General features: G+C 44.0%; 1 protein-coding gene across 1 annotated transcript in view; it reads right to left on the reverse strand.

Moving 5' to 3' along the window:
* LOC141085904 (dynamin-3-like) overlaps positions 1 to 14,358 on the reverse strand; it is a 234,736-nt gene extending 220,378 nt beyond the window's left edge. Inside the window, exons 1-3 of the mRNA XM_073571529.1 lie at positions 14,035 to 14,358; positions 8,527 to 8,714; positions 5,902 to 6,062 (exon numbers count right to left, since the gene is read on the reverse strand). Coding sequence (XP_073427630.1) covers positions 5,902 to 6,062; positions 8,527 to 8,652 — 287 coding nt within the window. The 5' untranslated portion in view covers positions 8,653 to 8,714; positions 14,035 to 14,358. The remainder of the gene's footprint in view (positions 1 to 5,901; positions 6,063 to 8,526; positions 8,715 to 14,034) is intronic.
* Positions 14,359 to 22,367: the final 8,009 nt, after the last annotated feature.

The following is a 22,367-nucleotide window of genomic DNA, read 5'->3' on the forward strand; positions in this document are numbered from 1 at the left end:
TGGCTGTTTAAGGTGAATCTACGATAGGATGTCTTTAGGAGTGCTAAAAATTGAAACTCCAAGATCAGCAAATTTCTGTGCTTTACTGCAAATTTTTGATTTCCCATTAAAAATGCCCTAGTGACATACAGAAGTTTTATTTTTTTCTACATCACTTTACCATTTGAGTGCAATTTCTTTGTCTTTTGATCATCAAATGGTTGCTTATTTGGGATCTTCATGTTGGTTAGTCCAATAATCTTTGGAAAAGCCGGATTACTTACTGGTAATGCTCTTTTAATGAGTCCACGACAGCACCCACTGGAGGTATCGGATCTGCCCCATTTGGAACAGGAAACCCTACAGAAAGATAAAAGGGGGCTGTCCGCCTTTCCTCCTCAGTTTTGCATTTCAGAGTACCAGGAGGACCGCCAAGGGTTAGACAATGTCTTTCCATCTCTAACTTTACTTATTCATCTTTAGCAGATATATTTTATTATTGATATCTTAGCAGGGAGGGAAGTGAGCAGGTGCTGTCGTGGACTCATTAAAAGAGCATTACCGGTAAGTAATCCGGCTTTTTACCCTTCGCCACGACAGCACCCACTGGAGAGATTCTAGAGGCCATCACCTGGGTGGGACCACCGTGCCAAGGACAGTCCTGCCAAAGAAGTTGATGAAAGGTCAAGTCTATAGTGATTATAGAAGGTAGAAGGAGTTGACCAAATTGCTGTCTTACATATGGCTTCGATTGGGACGTCTCCCCTCTCGGCCCAGGAGGTTGCCACTGCTCTAGTGGAGTGTGCTCTGATTTTCTCGGGAGGATCTTCATCTTTTGCAGAGTAAGCTAAGCGAATGGCATCCCTGATCCATCGGGAAATGGTGCTCTTTGTGACTCCGTACCCTTTTTTACAGCCCTGAAAAGATATGAACAGAGCCCTACACTGCCTCCAGCTCCTGGACCTCTCAATATATTTTAGGACAGCTCTTCCAACATCCAAGGTGTGGAATTTCCTCTCCTCCAGAGTGGAGGGATCTCCAAAGAAGGTCGGGAGAAGTATCTCTTGAGATCTATGGAATTTTGTTGATACCTTAGGCAGGTATGAGGGGTCTGGTTTTAATATTAACCTATCCTGGTATATCTGAAAAAAGGGTGGGTCTATGGATAGGGCTTGGATATTACTCACTCGCCTAGCAGACGTTGTGCCACTAAGAGGGCCGTCTTGAGTGACAAGCATTTCAGGGATATTGTGTCTATTGGCTCAAAGGGTTCCTCCATCAGGGTGTCTAAGACCAGATTTAAGTCCCATGCAGGGACTGTAGGTATGTGAACCGGAGTTATCCGTTCGCAAGCTGTAATAAATCGTGATATCCACTTATTTCCTGCTATATTATGGCCGTACAGTGCCCCTAATGCGGACACTTGGACTTTCAGCGTGTTTACCGCCAGGCCCAAGTCCTTCCTTTTCTGTAGAAATTCCAAGATATGAACTATCGGAACTTCTGTGGTATGAGGCACTGTATGAAACTGCAGGAATTTCTTCCAAATCCTTGTATAAATTTGGGTAGTGGACTGCTTCCTGCTCTGTAGGAGCGTAGCGATTAGTGTTCCAGAAAACCCTCTTGATCTTATTAGCTGCTTTTCAAATTCCACGCCGTCAAGTGCAAGCTGTCCACTTGGAGGTGGAAAAAAGGGCCTTGGGAGAGTAGGTTTGGAATCAAAGGAAGAACCCAAGGATCTGTCACCGACATGATTTGTAGCCATGAGAACCACGGTCTCTTGGGCCAGAATGGTGCTATCAAGATTACTCTCGCCTTGTCCTCTCTGATCTTCCGAATGACCTGTGGTAGGAGAATTATCGGAGGGAAGGCATATGCCAGGTTGAATTTCCATGAGGCCTGGAGGGTATCCAGTATGTCTGGATGATCTGACGGAGACAGGGAAGCAAATGTTTTTATTTGTCTGTTCTCTTTTGTGGCAAAGAGGTCCACCTGAGGTTGCCCCCACAGAGCTACTATGTCCTTGAAGACTCGGCGATTGAGGCACCATTCCCCTTGCCGAAGTGTGTGTCGGCTTAAGAAGTCTGCCTCTTGGTTGTTCTTTCCCCTATGAAGGGCCGAGAGGGACAACAAAAAACTTTCAGCTAAGTTTAAGATTTTTGCCGCAGAAGACATCAGAGTCTCTTGATCGAGTACCTCCCTGTCTGTTTATGTAGGCCACTGTAGTGGTGTTGTCCGATAAGATCCTGACATGCTTCTGTTGGAGCTGTGGAAGAAAATGGTGTAGAGCATAATATACCGCCGTCAGTTTTTTCAAATTAGACGAGTAGCCCAGTTCATCTCTATTCCACCTTCCTTGACAAAAGCTATTCCCCATATGGGCTCCCCAGCTGTGGGGGCTAGCGTCGGTGGTTAGGATACAAGATGGTACTATATCCCATGGGACTCCTGTGGACAGATGGTTATCATTTAGCCACCACTCTAGAGAAGCCAAGACCTCCTGTGTTAAGGTTATCTTGCTCTCAAGGTGCTCACTATGTCGCCTGTCCTCTTGGAGGATCTGATGCTGCAGTGTGCGGATGTGACAATGGGCCCACCGGACTGCCGGGGCACAAGAAGTGAGTGACCCTAATAGCGACAATGCCCCTCTCAGAGACATACGTGGTCTACTAATGGCTGCCTCAACTTCCTCTTTTATGAGCGCATTCTTTACCTGAGGGAGTAGACATCTCTGGGTTGTGGAGTCTAACTGGAACCCTAAGAACATCTGAAGGGAATGCGGAACGAGTCTGGACTTCTGGAAGTTGATGATCCAGCCTAGATCCTGCAAAGACGAGACCACGTCAGCGACACGTCTGGTACACTGGGTGACAGAGTTCCCGATAATTAGGAAGTCATCTAGGTAAGGCACGATTAGGGTGTCTTTCTGACAAAGATAGGCCATTACCTCTGCCATCACCTTGGTGAAGATTCTTGGCGCCGTAGAGAGGCCGAAAGGCATGGCCGTATACTGGAAATGACGGATCTTGTCTTCGAATACCATTGCGACCCTTAGGTACCTTTCGTATCTATCATGAATAGGAAGATGATAGTTAGCATCTTTCAAGTCAATCCCTGCCATTACACAGTTTGGAAAGAGAAGCTTTATAGTGGATCTAATTGATTCCATTCTGAACTTATAATTTTTTATAAATGTATTAAGCTTCCTCAAATTTATAATTGTCCTAAACGTACCATCTGGTTTGGAAATTAAAAATAAAGGAGAGTAGAACCCTCTACCCTCTTGTCCCTCTGGGACTTCTACCAAAACTCCCTTGGACAGTAGGCTACGAATCTCTACTTCGAGGGCCTTTTGTTGAACTATAGAGTTAAGGTGGGTTATGATACAGAAATCATAAGGGATTTGAAGGAATTCTATTTTCATTCCCTCTTTAATTATACTTAGAATCCATGGACATGAAGTTATTTGTTCCCATTTTGAAGCAAAAAATTTTAGTCTACCCCCCACTGGGAGGACAGATTTTTTAGTATTCATTTTCCTTTCGGAATGTTGAACCCCTAAACATGCTACCCTTTTTGCTTTTCTTCCTTTGTGGGCCATCTATTTAATCTATCCGCTTGTCTCCTTCTTCCAAACGGTCGCCTTTTAAAGGTTCTCCTGTAGAAAGGGATAGAAGAATCAGGGAAGGCCTTCTTCCTTTCTTTCGCTTTGGCGAGTATGTCGTCTAGGGCTTTCCCAAAGAGAAACTCACCCTCGCACGGGGTTGTACAAATCTTAGATTTTGATTGCGCGTCCCCCTTCCAGCTCTTCATCCATAGTGCCCGCCTGGCGTTGTTTACCAGACCAGCCGACCTTGCTGCTAGCCGCAGAGTGTCTGCCGATGCATCGGCCATGAAGGCTGCCGCCCCTCTAATTAACGGAATAGCTGCCCGTAGTTTTTCTCTAGACACCTTTTGCTCGATTTGTTGATCCAACCATACAAGCATAGACCTGGCGGTGCATGTGCTAGCTACTACTGGCTTAAAAATGCCTGTGGTAGACTCCCAAGACCTTTTCAACAATGACTCCGCTTTACGGTCTAGCGGGTCCGCCAATAAACCTGCGTCCTCTACCGGGATAGTGGACTGCTTCGAGGTAGAGGTTACAACGGCATCAACCTTTGGAACTTTGGCCCATTTTAATAGCTCGTCATCGCTAAATGGATACTTCCTCTTTGAGGCCGATGGGAGAAAACCTCTTTGATCGTGTTTTTCCCCCACTCTCTTTTTATTAGGGCCTTAACTGCCGGTATTACTGGAAACGCTCTCTTTTTTTTTTCCGCCAACCCCGCAAACATTATTTCTTGTGCGGTTTGGATGCCCCTTCTCTCCTCACACCCCATAATGTTCCTCACGGATTTGACTAAGTTATCCACACTATCCAGGGGAAAACATGATCGTCCCTCAGTGTCTGATGATGATGATGATGACAATGATGTGAGTGAAGAATCAGAGATTATCCCCTGTTCTTCCTCTGATTCTGAGCGGCGGGTCACTTGTTTTTTGCTCCTAGTTTCTGAGGGAGTACTGGAACGGGTGACAGCCTGTATTTCCTCCCTAATTATGTCCCGAATGTCCTTTGATGACACTGCCGACCCTTGTCTAGTCTCTCTGGTGCATTTCTTACAGAGCTTTTTGGGGTAGGAGTCAGGGAGAGGCTGAGCGCATAAAGCGCATTCTTTATGTTTGGATTTCTCCTTCGCCTGGAAGAGGGGAGACATGGCGAAAGGAGGGGGGGGGGGGGGGGGGTAGGAGAGGTCAGCTTAATAATAGGCAGAGTATATATATTTCACACTCACCCAGTGAAGCTATTATTACCGGATCAGTTGGCTGAGATCCTGTCCCAGGTCTTGACTCGCCCACCTCGCTCCTGCGGGAGGTGTCTGTCCTGGAAGCGCGGTCCATGGAGGAGCTGCCCCCCGCAGAGTCACCTGCTGGAGCGTGTACTTCCGTTGGAGATGACATGGCTCCCTGCCGCTATGCTGCGGCGCTTGTTTAAATAGATCTTTTTCCCTCCTTTTTTTTTTCCTAGAAGTCGCTCCTCCTCCCCGGGTTTACTGCGCATGTGCCGTCACGCTCCACAGCCATCATGCCCCAGAAGTTCACCCATTACTTCCTGGGCCTAGGAGCAGCTGCGCAGGCCACCGTGCCGCCGCCTTAGTATGTGGCCGCGCTTCTCCCCACGCTGCCGCCACCGCTGCCCTTTTTCCTTCTTCGCGCCACTGGCGCACTTACCGTTCCCAGCAGCGGCGGCTCCTACGCGCTTGGTGCCACCTGGCACGCTCCTAGGTGAGACCGGGCGGCCCTTCCCGAACCCGGTCATCACCTTCTAGTCATCAGACGATGGGGGAGCCGTCTAACGGAGTCTCCCCCGACGCTGCCTCTGGACCGCAGCCCCTGCCGTTCCCGCGGACACCGCACAGGCGGCATGCAAAAGGCCCAGGTATGTCTTCCTGAAGGATATCCTGAGATTCCCTGGGAACAGGAAACCAAAACTGAGGCGGACCGCCCCCTTTTATCTTTCTGTAGGGTTTCCTGTTCCAAATGGGGCGGATCCGATACCTCCAGTGGGTGCTGTCGTGGCGAAGGGTAAAAACTATGATCTTGATCCCTAAAAACCGATGAGGGGTGTGTTGAAAGGCGCATGATTCACAAACTGAAGTAAAATTTGTGGCGTAAAGCATGCCACTGCTCATCATGCATTAGGTGAGTGGATGTCACCACAACCTATCCCAGCTCCATCCATTTTGGCGGAGCTGAAAGAAAATGGCATGAAAATGCCAAAAGTCGCATTTAGCAGGCAAAAAATGCTTTGATGAAATGGGGCCCAGATGTCAGTTATAATAGAAGTCACAAGTAATGAAGAGAACATAAATTACCTACTTTAACAAAGCTTTATTCTTCCATATTGACTCCTCGGCCATAATACTCTTCCCAACCTCAGGATCATATTCTAAGCAAAGCGTCTGATTTTGCAGTTTGCTCCTTAATTCTGATTGAGTATTCTGTATTTGGTTGCTACTATGCTCCTGTGCAGAACAAGACTAAAAAAAAGGAAATAATTAATTCTGTTAGTAATAAAAACACATGTTGAAATGCTTTTGTCTAGTCTAATATGTTCCCGAACTGTCTTGAATCTCATGCTCTGTAACTTCTAATCTACAATTTTTGAGTGGGTGATCCTCTTCATCAGCACTAAGGGTGCTGGAACTGTTTTTTGTACCTCACTTTCCAGCATGTATTGTGCCTGCCATTGTACATTGGCTTGCTTACTCTAAACTGAAAGCATGTTTCTCTGAAATTCATGTAAAACAGACAGCAGGGCAAGAGCAGAAAGACAAAGAATTGCCCCTACTATCAGTAATCTGTCTGGATTACACGTAAAAGGAGCATGTGATGTCAAAGAAATATTCATGATCTCCAGATATGGCATTAATCTGTTTAAAAAAAAAGTAGCTCACTAGGTGAGGTGGATCTTCGAAGCAAAGGGTCTATGTGGGCACATGGGCCAGTGGCATAGGTGCAGCAGGCAGGTTTTTCACACAGGAAACAAGTAGCAAAGATACTGGAAGCCGCAGACAGACCAGAGATGTTTCGGAGATTGCAAACAGGTAGCAATGTTACGGAAGCCACGGTCAGACAGGAGACATCCTGGAGACCACAATCAAGTTGCAGATGTATTGGAAGCCGCCAGCAAACCAGAGATGTCCGGTAGACCACAGACAGGTACCACAGTTACTGGAAGCTGCAGACAGGTAGCAGAGTTACTGGAAGCTGCAGCAGACAGGAAATATCCTAGAGACCGCAGACTGGTACCACAGTTACTGGAAGCCACAGGTAGACCGGAGATGTCCAGGAGACCACAGATAAGTCTGAGGAACTGGAAGCTGCAGACAGCCATGAGATGTCCTGAGGACTGCAGACAAATTGCTGACAAAACTGCGGAGTAACCAGAAAGTCTTAATACCATGGAAGCTGCAGGTGGGCAAGAGACGTCCTGCAGACCGAAGACAGGTAGAAGTGGTACTGAAAGCCGCAGGCAGCCAAGAGATGTCCTGGAGATTGTAATCAGGTACTGTACAAAGACAAACTAAAAGTCTTACTAGAAAGTCTTAATACCAAGACCAGGTGTGTGTCTTGGGAGGCCTTATATAGGTCTAGGCTTCAGTCAGCGCTCAATACATAGTAAGCAGTGGCTGTAACCACACCCTGGCACTGACTGACTGACAGCCAGCTCAGCTGTGATGCACTGGAGAGCCAGCTGTCAGTCAGTGCAGGGGTGTGGTTACAGCCAACTTTCCAGTGCATCAGTGCTGAGCTGGCTGCCAGTCAGTGGCATGGTTATAGCTGCCTCTCACTAAAGTACTGAGCAGAACTTTCTGATCCTAAAGGCAGACATATATGGTACATAATGTTTTAAGTCAGGGTCATCTGAAAGGTGAGAAGTCCTCAGTATAAAATAATTTGAAACCTGCAGTCCTCAGATCATTATTGAGATTTATTTTAATGCAAGGTGTCATCAGAAAATGCCATATTGTTTAAAGTTTCTAAGAAGTTTATTTTTTTTTTTTTTTTAAATGTAATATTTTTTTATTTTCCATATCACTATCTTTTTTAAAAAAAAAGTATAGTTGTAGTTTTTCCGTTGGTCACAAGGTCTTATACTACTCATACCTCCTGTTCTGTATAAATTACTTTTCAATTAAAGATAACACCTCGACATACAGTGGGTAACAAATGATCCACCCTTCACAATTGGCGATGTTCAGAGCTTACCCAATCCCCCTCTGCATAATGATCTTTGCCCACATTGAAGCACGACCAAGTAATGCATCTACACGAACAAATAAGGTCTGAGTCAATCCATGGCTGCCAATGTAAATGTTGGAAGTATGAATCTAATATTAAGTCTAGTCGTCAGTGTGAAAATTATTGGATTTTTTTTTTTTTATATACAGATCATGATATGAGAAATAGAAGAAAACATCTAAAATTTAAAAATAAACACATTTAGCATAAAAAAAACTGTATTAAATAGGTCATTTTTTAAGAGTGATAATAAAACACTGCAGGTGCTGTCTATATCCTGCCGCATTCTAACAGAAACTAGTGCAAACACACATTGCTTTAAATCGAGCCTGCAAATCGCATTCCCTGCTGTAGTCATGCAAGTCTTTTATTTTTAAGCATTCCTACTTTTTTTTAATCCTCCCATGACATAGTAACGGCAAAAGAAAAACTATGTACAACATTGGCATAAGTTGCCAGTTTGGTCACGTAGTTCAGCTGTCCCCACCCCACACATCTCTCTTTATACCCAAGCACTTGGCTGTCTTCCTCTGCAAAATTCACGACCGGGGAAATTCTGCATTAGAGTCTACTCTGGGGATCAATGCACTTCGGAAAGGCCAGGCAAATTGCCGTCTAACTGGATTTTGCAGTACGTTTGCATTTCATATACATTTATAGCATCAAATCTATTTAAAAAAAAATCTCTCATTAAAATACCTGAGTGGTAACCGCCTGAAGGTTCGGTGCTCCACAATGATCCTCCATGTGTATGTAAGCTGGATGAGATAGGAGAGATTTCCCGTCTGCTAGAACAGCGGCTTGTACATTACATCCCTTTATCATCAATATCTTTTTGGCTATGATTCATCTCACCAATATATCTTCAATCACTGAAATCCTAAAAGCTATTAAATCACATTACAGTTACGGAAGGAACAATACAGAAATGAGATTGTTAATTTATTCATATTCCCAGTGTTATTAAAGTGAAGCTTCTAGGCAAAAATTGCTCATACCGTGCGGTATGATGAGTTTTTACAGCATTTTCAGTGGCTTAAATTTTTGTCAACTATGAGGCCTGTACAGGCTTGGACTGGCCCACAGCAGAATAGGAGAATCCACTGGTGGGCCACAATCTGCTCAGTTCATTGTTATATAAATTTGTGATTGAGGATAATGTCAAATTTGCATGTAGTTGAAAAGTGGAGTTGGTCACTAATGGGCTCTTGGCACCATAGTCTGACACTAGGCTTGTAGAAAATTATACAAAAGTCTACATATAGACACAGATAGTTGGAAATCTAAATGGTCAGTAATTTGCACTGATGCACTCTGTGGAGAGATGAGCAATCTTTTCAAAATGGCTAGATCCATCATATATTCCCAGGAAATTCTATTTGGTTCAAATCAATTCACCATGATTCAAAAGTATGTAAAAATCTCCAAGTGTATTGAAAAATGTGAATAGCACTTTCCACTTTTCCACACACGCTAATCTTTTTCACTGTCAAACACTATTTGTACAGTTTCTACCGTGTTTTATGGCTTAATCTCCCTATCTCCACGGCCAAGCTGTGAGCAGTGATGTCCCCTTACTACTGCGATTGATCACAATCTGGCTGCTGAATTCCCTGCCTCTGCTTTTATACAGGCTATGATAATTTCTTCTGATTAGTTGTGCTATACCATGTGATGTGATAGATGCAAGGCATTATGGCGAAGCCCACCCTAGGTCATGTTATCCTTCTCTGGCTGATGTAAACGTCTGCAATATGTAAAATAATGGCAGCTATTTTAGGTGATAAACGTGAAGTGAAATGCAATTTGTTTGAATTCGCCAAGTTCAAAAACTTCTTTCAAAAATTTGATATTGAATTGATTCAATTTTCTTTAAGTCTGGGTGTTGATTTCTCCTGCTATTTATTTCCCTTCAAAAATGACAGAAATTTGTTTGGTGAAAATGCCATAGAAAACACTTTAAAAGGGAATCTGTCACCCCCCAGGATGTATATGTCCTATTAATATGGGCATACAGGTGATAGGACTAGTGTAATATTTCTACCTGTATGCCTCATATTAATGGTCTTATGGAGAAATGTTATGTTCTGTCTTTCTGATGATTTCTTCCAGACTCTGGGGCGTGTGGTGCCTGGAAGAAATCCCGGCCTCCTATCTTCATTGTAATACTTACCCCCTTCCATCAGCGTCCGTTATGGCCCCAGAATCATGCGCCCTGCACTCCCTCAGAAATACATATCTCATCTTCCCTTCTATGGATTCTGCATTCAGGGACTTCCACTCCAGAGACCTCGAAAGTGCGCGCCGATAAGGTGCTCTCCCCACTTCCTCCCTGTATAGTCATCACCATGTACACATGGTACCTAGTGATGGCGTGCAGAGAGGAAGTGGGGAGAGAATATTATCGGCGCGCACAAAGGCGGTCACACTGACTCGCCGGCGCCTGCACAGAAGATCCCTGAATGCAGGACCAACAGAAGGCAGGATGAGGTATATATTTCTGAGGGAGTGCAGGGTGCAGGCGGAGGATTCCGGGGCTGTAATTGATGCTGATGGGGGCGCAGTACTGTAATGAGGACAGGAGGCATGGATTTCTTCCACGCACCGCACGCCCCTGAGCCTGGAGAAATCACTTGCATAAAGCAGGAATATAAGATTACTCCACAACTAGACCATTGATATGAGGCCTACAGGTAGGACTAGTGTAACATTTCTATTACCTGTATGCCCATATTAATAGGTCATATGTCCTGGGGATGACAGATTCCCTTTAAATATAGAAAATTCTTTATCAAAACTGATTCAAAGAAAACCAGCTTATAACCCAAAGCAAACAATCACAGCTCTGGTTTAATTTCTTAAACTGCTGTAATAAAATGAAAGCTGCAGTATGATTGGTTGCTACAAGCAACTTAGAAACATTTTTGTTTAGCTTTCAGAAATGCTTAAAAAGCAGTGAAGACTTCTCTGTCTGCCATCTTTTTGCTCACTGTAGATTATTAAGAAGACTGAAAGAAGTATGATGGTAGAATCAGACTGCACAAGGTTTGTTATTATAGTCTGTTGTCATGGAGATGTATAGGTCTGTTTGACTCCCCATCCCCTTTATGGCTGAGCGATGTGCCATTTTTCCCTACTCTTCTTCAAAAAGCCATAACTATTATTTTTCTGTCAACATCGCCGCTGAGATTCTGAACAGGTCACGTGACATTGGTGTGCCACGAGGCTGCTGATTTGCTGCAGCCATTACTGTTCTGTCAGAGCAAACGTCCACTGTAATGTAATAAGGGGCCTAAAGGGCTGCAGCAGTCTGGCGACACAACAATGTCCTGGCAGCATTCGGCGATCAGCCATAGGGGTGGTGCCGACCCAATTTCAGTCACCGCTCTGTGTATAGAGAGCGGCGGCTGTAACCGCACCCGGCACTGTCTGACAGCGGCTCAGTATTAGAATCAGCTGTTAGTCAGTGCCGGGGAAGGGGCTACACCCGCCGCTCTCTATACACAGAGCAGTGACTGAAACCGTGATGGCGTCACCCCTTTGCCTGGAAGCTGAATGCTGCTGGGAGGAATAAAGCTAATTTCCTCCTGGCAGCGGGGCTCTCAGCACAGGTGTCAGAACGCTATTAATCTGCAGGTTAATAGTGCTATTATACGCCACGTTCCGTTTAACCCTGCCCAGCTGGAGAGGACTGAACTTGTAATCGCATTGTTGGGACATGTGCTATGAACACTTAGATTTGCTCCTGTGGATGCGTGGTGGCTGCACAAGGTGACATATTTAGGTTTTGATCAGGGTTATGGTCTTGTGTCTACTGAAGTCTCTCTAAAGAGTCATTATCTATACCTTTATCTAGGTGGTCTGTTGTTTAGTCTATATCATTTTTGGGTTGTGCTGAATGGGGTCATATGTAGTATTTAAGATACAAATTCTAGATGTTAGGGACATGCACTATATGCGAGTGTGGCATCAGGAAAACATTTTGTGCCATACGTGACATTTGGTGTTGTCGTTCTTGTAATTTCCAATTTCCCTTTTCATAAGTTGGCAAGTGTTTATCAGAGCTTGCATCATCTAGAGTGAAGTGCTGTCCGTGTGCACTATAGACTGCACACGTACCCATTATAGTCAGGGTGCCAGTCCACATTCCCGATTTTCCACACGGACCAACGGTCTGTGTAAAGAAAAATCACTGGTAAAACAGCTGAAAAGGAAAGAGCGCAATAGGGTCTTACCCGAGTAAAGCTTGATATAAACTCAATTCATTATACTCACCTTATACAGGAGAGATTCAGACACATAGAAGTAGGTAGTCAGCCTGCTGCACATCCAAAGGGCCACGCTGTGATCACAAATCATCAGATTATAAAGGAGAAAGTTTATGGATTAAAAGTGCGCTGCTTGACAAATCAATCCTTCCAGGTTTTATGAACTGTACTTTTATTTCCCAACGCGTTTCGAAGTCTATACTTCTTCCTCAGGGGATGACAGGTACCTGTCTTCCCCTGAGGAAGAAGTATAGACTTCGAAACGCGTTGGAAAATAAAAGTACAGTTCATAAAACCTGGAAGGATTGATTTGTCAAGCAGCGCACTTTTAATCCATAAACTTTCTCCTTTATAATCTAAAGAAAAATCACAGTATGTATGATTAATGGACCAGACTAGTAAATAACAGGCAGAACAAGGAGGAACACACAGAATTGGCAGACGTGACTGGCCTGACTTTTCCACAGGCTATCTGAACCCAGCCGTAGGCCCAGAAGAAATGCATAAAGCCAATCTAATATTGCGCTCATCAGGACGTTTCATATAAAAGTCTTTAATTCCTCCAAACAGTAATGACAACAGCGACTTTTCACCCTGTATGGTCTTTTTCAAGCCGAAAAAGGCCATACAGTTCGAAACGTTTCTGTTGTCTTTACTATATTGAGGAATAAAAGACTTTTATATGAAACGTCCTGATGAGCGCAGTCTAGTTTTGTTGTTTTTACATCAAGTGGATCTCTCGGGTACATTTTGACTCTATTATGCCTAATGTGTGCTACAGCCCTGTCTACCAGGAGTAAATCATGCCCAAAATATATCAGAATATTCAAAACTTATTATGCAAACCAAACAAGGTATACAATTATAGATTTCTGTAAGTTAGGCCGGGTGCCCACGATCCGGAACTAGCAGCGCTTAGGACACAGAGCATGTTCGCTGCGTCCAAAGTGCTGCCTTCTATTGAATGCAGGTGAATCCGCATGTGCTCACGGAACCCTGCGTATTTACTGCATCCAATACATTTCTATTGGTGAAATTTCTCTTATGGAGACTAGTGTCTCTGCAAGAGAAATGGACATGCTGCTGTCTTGAGAGACGCGCCGCATGTCCGTCTCCACGGGTGATCCGCAGTCGACTATGCATCATAGTGGACAAGGGATTTCTAGAAATCCTATCCACTATGCTGTAACATCTGGCCACTGCAGGTTTGACGCTGAACAAATACGCAGCATCATACACGCATCAGTTACTGATCATGGGCACATACCCTTAAAGATAAACTTACAATATCCGATTATTGCAGTTAAGAAAATCTCTGCTTCACCGTTTTAGTTGTCTGTAATATCATTATAGGTTTTCCTGGAGGAAAGTTATTAAAAAGAAGAACTTGATGAATTTATTTTTAATTTCAACCAAATCCTATAGAAGAGCCTCCTCCTCTATAGCCATTAAATGTCAGATGCTGCTATTGATGCATAGTAGACAGTACCAACAATCACGCTCCCATGATTAATATGAGAAATTTATATTAAATTAACTCAAATATATGGATAAAATAAACTCCAACGACACTCCGTGACATAGCTCAATGTATCACAGTGTAATTTCTAGAAATCAAAGTTCCCTACATCCATTCCATGTTTATTTTACAAAGAGGATTGCATAAAAATCATTTCCATCAAATTAAAAATCAGTATTACCCCCATATTATTATATCCCAAACTGCATAACATTTTACAACACTACTAATAGGCCACTTACAGCCATAATATGTAATATCAGATTTTTTTTTATATCTATAAATCTTAAGACCAGTTATAAATACCACCCATTCATACACACGCAACAAATTCTCTGAATGAGAAATCGTCCTAATATATGGGAAAATTGCTCCTGGGTGACAAATACACATCAAATAAAATGGATATAAAATACTTACATGGAGAAATGGTTGGAGAAATGGCCAAGAGCGAGTCAGAAGCACAGTGTCTGAATGTAAATGGCATCTCTGGAGTCATTATGAGACTGCGGGAAACGGAGACAAAACGCTTCTTGTTCTAGTATTTCTTTCACATGAAACTTCACTGTCCTCAATGAAAACATTACATTCCTTTACTCTGTCCGCTTAAATGTTAGATAAGATCATGCAAGTGTATAGCACAAAAGAAATATAATATTTAGAGAAAAATGCAACGTCCCTACATATTGGGATCTTTGCTTTATTACGTGTTATTTGCTTTTTATTACACTACAAAAACATGTTATATTTCACATGGAGGGGGGCGGCTGCGGAGACAGACACAGATGTCCAGTAGTCCTAGCTGTTAGTGGGGAGGTGGTTGGAGCAATAATTTGAGACGTGCATGATGTCGCCTGGACTCCATAGATGTGCCCACAGTGATCTCGGTGCATTATGATTAATGCTCGTAAGAGTACCGAAAAGTACAGGGAGATTCACTCGAAAGAGGCCCCCAATACTCTTTTAGGATTAAGCAATCTGAACCCCAAAAACACGCTACATGCCTTGACGGGTTATTGATTGCATCACATTCAATGCCGAAAGTGATCGCCGTCTTCTACCAAACACATTTCAATATGACACTCCATGTTCCGTATTGGCAAGCATTTGGGAGAGATAAAGGGAATAGTAGCAATTCCTTGTTGGACGTATTCCTTCAAATGCAAAAATGCGGAGGTATCCTGGCTTGTTTGAAGCTCCATTTACAGAGGATCACAAAGCACGTTGTTTCAATCAAATGACTTCATCCTAATGAGAGTAATTACAGAATACTCAGGGCCTTTTCTGAGTGAATCTCACTGTAGCTATTTTGCATGAAAATTCAACAAATAATGCCATTATAGTAATTATCTTCATGATCTTGCCCAACTCTGTGTTTCACATTAGTTTTGATGCTATGAGGGCTTTCTTAGCGAGGAACTACCAAAGTTCACAAGTACAGTTTCCACGATTCTTATCCTCTCGCTTAGATTGTTATGGACTCACCCGGTGATGTGGATTCTCTAAAGCTGCAGGTCAAGGTGGACAACACGGACCAAAGCCATTTGCATAGTAGACCGGATGCAAATGGAACAGTGATGACCAGGATAGAAGGCAGACAAGCGGAGCAGGGCACACCAGAAGACACTGAGTCAGGAGTGATACACACAGGAACTGAAGATGTCGAGACAATTCATGATTAGCGGCAACATTTGCAATGTAAACAAGTGCTAAAAAAATTCATGGAAGGCAAGGGCTACATGGCGACATGTGTCATGCAACAGCTATTCTCTGGAAAGACGCAACAAAAGCTTTTTAGAGTTCTGATTTTGTTGTAAATGAAAAAGCCATGTTACACACAAGACACATGCGCCTTGCATTTAAGTCTATTGTAAGTATGTCACATGTGACTTGAAAACAAGGAACAGAAAATCCTGCTCATTTGGAAATATTTGTGTCGCAGTCAAAGGAGGTCGCAAGGTGAAGAGAAAGACCATAGAACATCATTAGATGCAATATCGCAATGCAGCACTGTGGTTTTAGTGTAGCATGACATGTCGTTGTCTAACCTTACAGCAGACAAAGGGTTAATCAGCAAATAAATGGACAGCCGCTGGCAGCTGTGAGGAACAGGCAAGTTTATTTGCAGATAAAGGTGCTTCTCTCAAAATTAGAATATCATCAAAAAGTTAATTTATTTCAGTTCTTCAATGCAAAAAGTGAAACTCATATTACAGTCATATGTAAAAGTTTGGGCACCCCTATTAATGTTAACCTTTTTTCTTTATAACAATTTTGGTTTTTGCAACAGCTATTTCAGTTTCATATATCTAATAACTGATGGACTCAGTTATATTTCTGGATTCAAATGAGGTTTATTGTACTAACAGAAAATGTGCAATCTGCATTTAAACAAAATTTCACCGGTGCAAAAGTATGGGCACCCTTATCATTTTCTTGATTTGAACACTCCTAACTACTTTTTACTGACTTCCTGAAGCACTAAATTGGTTTTGTATCCTCATCGAGCTTTGAACTTCATAGCCAGGTATATCAAATCATGAGAAAAGGTATTTAAAGTGGCCACTTGCAAGTAGTTCTCCTATTTGATTCTCCTATGAAGAGTGGTATCATGGGCTCCTCAAATCAACTCTCAAATGATCTGAAAACAAAGATTATTCAACATAGCTTTTCAGGGGAAGGATACAAAAAGTTGTCTCAGAGATTTAACCTGTCAGTTTCCACTGTGAGGAACATAGTTAGGAAATGGAAGAACACAGGTACAGTTCTTGTTAAGCCCAGAAGTGGCAGGCCAAGAAAAATATCAGAAAGGCAGAGAAGAAGAATGGTGAGAACAGTCAAGGACAATCCACAGACCACCTCCAAAGACCTGCAGCATCTTCTTGCTGCAGATGGTGTCACTGTGCATCGGTCAACAATACAGCGCATGCATAACGCCTTTTTGTATGACCAAACAACTCAATCTTTGTTTCATCAGTCCACAGGACCTTCTTCCAAAATGTAACTGGCTTGTCCAAATGTGCTTTTGCATACCTCAGGTGACTCTGTTTGTGGCGTGCTTGCAGAAACGGCTTCTTTCGCATCACTCTCCCATACAGCTTCTCCTTGTGCAAAGTGCGCTGTATTGTTGACCGATGCACAGTGACACCATCTGCAGCAAGATGATGCTGCAGGTCTTTGGAGGTGGTCTGTGGATTGTCCTTGACTGTTCTCACCATTCTTCTTCTCTGCCTTTCTGACATTTTTCTTGGCCTGCCACTTCTGGGCTTAACAAGAACTGTACCTGTGTTCTTCCATTTCCTTATTATGTTTCTCACAGTGGAAACTGACAGGTTAAATCTCTGAGACAACTTTTTGTATCCTTCCCCTGAAAAGCTATGTTGAATAATCTTTGTTTTCAGATCATTTGAGAGTTGTTTTGAGGAGCCCATGATGCCACTCTTCATAGGAGAATCTAATAGGAGAACTACTTGCAAGTGGCCACTTTAAATACCTTTTCTCGTGATTTGATACACCTGGCTATGAAGTTCAAAGCTTAATGAGGATACAAAACCAATTTAGTGCTTCAGGAAGTCAGGAAAAAGTAGTTAGGAGTGTTCAAATCAAGAAAATGATAAGGGTGCCCATACTTTTGCACCGGTCAAATTTTGTTTAAATGCAGATTGCACATTTTCTGTTAGTACAATAAACCTCATTTGAATCCAGAAATATAACTGAGTCCATCAGTTATTAGATATATGAAACTGAAATAGCTGTTGCAAAAACCAAAATTGTTATAAAGAAAAAAGGTTAACATTAATAGGGGTGCCCAAACTTTTACATATGACTGTATATAGAGTCATTACAGAGTGATCTATTTCAAGTGTTTATTTCTGTTAATGTTGATGATTATGGCCTACAGCCAATGAAACCCAAAAGTCATTATCTCAGTAAATTAGAATAATTAACAAAAATCACCTACAAAGACTTCCTAAGCATTTAAAAAGGTCCCTCAGTCTGTTTCAGTAGGTTCCACAATCATGGGGAAGACTGCTGACTTGACAGATGTCCAGAAGGCAGTCATTGACACACTCCACAAGGAGGGTAAGGCTAGTTTCACACTAGCGCATTTTACATGCAGCGCACGGCACTAAGCCCTGCCCCCTGACCGCCTCTTCCGGTCATCTCCTCCTACTATCACACACGGCTGCATGCGATCTGCGCACCCTATCTTTAGCATGCTGCGCACTTTTCAAGGTGTGCGCCGAACGCACCATGTTGCATTTTGGCACGCTCGGCGCACCTTCAAAAGTGCGCAGCACACGCACAAATCCTCTAGCGCACGGTCTGCGCACCCTATGCTAAAGATAGGGTGCGCAGATTGCATGCGGCCGTGTGCGATAGTAGGAGGAGATGACCGGACAGGGCAGGCATGTTGTGGGCAGGGGGCAGGGCTTAGCGGCGCCGTGCGCTGCATGTAAAATACGCTAGTGTGAAACTAGCCTAAGCCACAAAAGGTCTGTCACGCTCGCGCCTTGGCTGAATGGCGCGAGCCGGGGGGTTTGTGGCCCCACTGTGCCACAAACCAGACTACCCTGGGAGGGGCGTGACTACGACAGCTACCTCGGTCTTCACTGGAGCCTCTGATGGTGAGGTCAGGCTTGTGCGGCAGATAGCTGCCGGGTGCCACTCCAGGGTGGTGTCTGGCTATGGCTGCTGGTCCCACTCGGGGACAAGTCAATTGACAGAAGGTATAGACAGGCAGGCAGGTAGACACGACAGGTACGGACGGCTGAGACACTGCGCAAGCAGGTGTGGCTTGGAGACACAGGGCAGGCGGGCATGGCTTGGAGAAGGGACAGGTAGGGACCTGTTCACACAGCAGGTGCAGGCAGGAGGGAGTGGTGTATGTTGGAACAGGATTTGGACCTGTTCACACAGGAGGTGCAGGTATGGATATAGGCATGAGTGCAGAGTAGGTGGAGCCGCAGGAGTGCGGAGTAGAGCTGAACCACAAGGTCTGTGGAGAAACTGCAGCAAGAAGTTCTGCAGCAGCAGAGAAGACGGAGCTGCAAGGGTGCAGATGCACAGACGGAGCTGCAAGGGTGCAGATGCACAGACGGAACTGCAAGGGTGCAGATGCACAGACGGAGCTGCAAGGGTGCAGATGCACAGACAGGGAGGACACAAGGAAAGATACAAAAGGGAAGGAAGCCACAGACAAGGAGAAAGGGAGACTAAGGTAGGACAGAGTACAGACAAGGTACTGGGACCAAGACTCAAGGGCCAGGATATTCAGCCTCCTGGCAGGCAGACAAGGTACAAAGCAAGACAAGAAGTATTCCTCCAGAGAAGGAGGAAATACACAGGACAGGGCCTGGCTTCCTCAGCAGCAAGATACTGAGATTAGACATTGCACAGGCAATGTTTCAGTGGGTGTGGCGGAAGTAAATAGTCAAGGGCTCTAGGTGATTGGTCAGGGACAGATTAGACAGGTGCACCATGACGGCATAAGAATCAGAGTTCTGGCGCCGCCCCCCTATACACACATAGCCAGGAAACATACAGGAGAGCAGAGGCACAGAGCACAGGACTGGCAACAGACAGAATTCACAGCATAACCCGGAGCAGTGAGTAAGTTGATGTGCGGGGGATGGGAGGCCATGCAGTGATGACAGAAGGGTTGTTACAAGATCATTGCTAAAGAAGCTGGCTGTCACACAGAGTGCTGTATCCAAGCATATTAATGGAAAGTTGATTAGAAGGAAAAAGAGTGGTAGAAAAAGGTGCACAAGCAACCGAGATAACCGCAGCCTTGAAAGGATTGTTAAGAAAAGGCCATTCAAAATTTTGGGATAGATTAACAAGGAGTGGACTGCTGCTGGAGTCATTGCTTCAAGAGCCACCACACACACAGACGTATCCAGGACATGGGCTACAAGTGTCACATTCCTTGTGTCAAGCCACTCATGACCAATAGACAACGCCAGAAACGTCTTACCTGTGCCAAGCATAAAAAAAAAAAAAACTGGACTGTTGCTCAGTGGTCCAAGGTGTTGTTTTCAGATGAAAGTAAATTTTGCGTTTCATTTGGAAATCAAGGTTCCAGAGTCTGGAGGAAGAGTGGAGAGGCCACAATCCAAGCTGCTTGAGGTCTAGTGTGAAGTTTCCACAATCAGTGATGGTTTGGGGAGCCATGTCATCTGCTGGTGTAGGTCCACTGTGTTTTATCAAGACCAAAGTGAGCGCAGCCGTCTACCAGGAAATTTTAGAGCACTTCATGCTTCCCTCTGCCGACAAGGGTTTTGGAGATGGATATTTTATTCTCCAGCAGGACTTGGCACTAGTGATGAGTGAGTATACTCGTTGCTTGAGATTTCCCTAGCATGCTCGGGTGATCGCCGAGTATTTGGATGTGCTCGGAGATTGTTTGTCATCATAGCTGCATGATTTGCAGCTGCTAGACAGACTGAATACATGTGGGGATTTCCTACAAACAGGCAATCCCCACATGTATGGAGGCTGGCTAGCAGCAGCAAATCATGCAGCTACGGCGACAAACTAAATCTCCGAGCACATCCAAATACTCGGCGATCACCCGAGCATGCTAGGGAAATCTCAAGCAACGAGTATACTCACTCATCACTACTTGGCACCTGTCCACACTGCCAAAAGTAACAATACTTGGTTTAAAAACAACAGTATTACTGTGCTTGATTGGCCAGCAAACTTGCCTGACCTTAACCCCATAGATTCTTTGAGGTATTGTCAAGAGGACGATGAGAGACATCAGACCCAACAATGCAAACGAGCTGAAGGCTAATATCAAAGCAACCTGGGCTTCCATAACACCTCAGCAGTGCCACAAGCTGATCGCCCCATGCCACGCCGCATTGATGCAGTAATTGATGCAAAAGGAGCCCTGACCAAGTATTTAGTGCATTCACTGAACATTCATTTCAGTAGGCCAACATTTCGGATATAAAAATCATTTTTCAAGCTGGTGTTATAAAGTATTCTAATTTACTGAGATAATGACTTTTGGGTTTTCATCGGCTGTAAGCCATAATCATCAACATTAACAGAAATAAACACTTGGAATAGATCACTCTGTAATGACTATATAAAATATGAAATTCCCTTTTTGTATTGAAGAACTGAAATAAATTAACTTTCTGATGATATCTGTCATGAACTCATTTTCTGCTCCACCAGTTGAGAGTTCCCCTTCCGTTCTCCCTCTGGTGGTGACAGGAGGTAGTGCGGTTGGTTTAAGTGGTAGTGATCTGCCACCTGATGAGGAAGATAACGATTGGATCTCTGGAGTATCAGACTGGATATAAGACAGTCGACGCCCTGTCCGGGTGCTGGTGATTCAGTCTGCTTCTCAGGTCCTGGACTTCAGCTCTCTTTCAGTCTTCTCAAGTTAAGTTTGTTTTTTGCTAATGTTCACACTTGCTCTTGTTGGTCAATTCAGTTTTTTGTGTAATCAGCCTGCCCCTGCTGGGGCTGTGCTGAATTTCCACTCCTATTAATCAGTATTTGCCAATCTGCTTTTTGTCCCTTATTAGATTGGCCTCTTTTTTGCTCTGTCTCAGAATATTTCAGAGTGCTGATATAGGTTTAGAAGTCTAGTGACTTCAGGGTTAGTTTTGCTATCAGAAGTGTTGGACAATATTTTTGTAGGTTTTTTTGGGCAGATTGAAGACAGTGTCTTTCCTTTTCAGTCCTTTTTAGTTAGGCTGAGCAAACGATGGGGCCCGACTATTTTTCTGCCTTTGTTTGTATTTTCATCTTGTTTCACCGTCAATACATGTGGGGGGCTGTCTTTCCTTTGGGGTCTGCTCTGGGGCAGTTAGTTTTCCTCTTTTCCTGCTTTAGGCTTATGTAGTTCTCCGGTTGTGACGAGGCGTCTAGGACCAACGTAGGAACGCTCCACGACTGCTGCTAGTTGTACAGGTAAGATCAGGGATCTGCAATCTGCATAGTTACCAACTTCTCTGGTTTTCTGAGACTTAGCTTGTTGTCTTTTTTTCCTCCTCGGTTTCCCATTCATAACAGATATCCTAGTTTTGTGCATAAGGCCTGTAATGTGAACATGTCCAGAAAACAATTTGTTAGGCTTACAGCAGGCAAAAGGTAATCAAGAGGTCTGAATCATGAAGTAGATGCAGGTCATAGAAATCTCAGGACTTAGGAGGGAGGATTGCAGGTGGCATGCTCCAAAGAGTACAGCAACACATAACATACTCAATATTCTGACACAAATGAATGTCTAAGGCAGTCTTAAAAGACATTGATTGATTATGTCACCGAAAATGCAGGGAAACTGGTGAAACTTGACCTGGAGCACTGCAAGAGGGAAGGAAGCAGAGCCCCGACATTACAGCCAAGACAGATGTGTAACACATTTACTTCTACCTGTAGGTCTCTCAATTATAAGGTGCAAGGAAGAGCTCTAGTTATTCACACAGCACAGGTCTTCCTTGCTGTCCTATCCTATTACACGCTGGACACGACACTATCTGCTGTCTAGCATGTGAAAAACAGTCTCTGTCGAGAAAGTCAGGGAGGGTAGTTGAAGGAGTGCCAGGTTAGATTTAGACCCCTGCGCATTTGTTATTGAAGCGAGAGGAAAATTAACTGTAGTACAGAAGAATGGCCATTACACAGTGTTTGGAGCCGTGAAGGTCTAACACTACAACTGAGCGAATAGCTTCGGATAAGAGTTTATCCAAATAGCTATAGCGCTTCCCGAATAACTAGCTCGGGAA

Source organism: Dendrobates tinctorius, unplaced genomic scaffold (assembly GCF_039654945.1).
Source record: "Dendrobates tinctorius isolate UK_male_01 unplaced genomic scaffold, ASM3965494v1 ptg000029l, whole genome shotgun sequence".
NCBI classification, from domain to species: domain Eukaryota; kingdom Metazoa; phylum Chordata; class Amphibia; order Anura; family Dendrobatidae; genus Dendrobates; species Dendrobates tinctorius.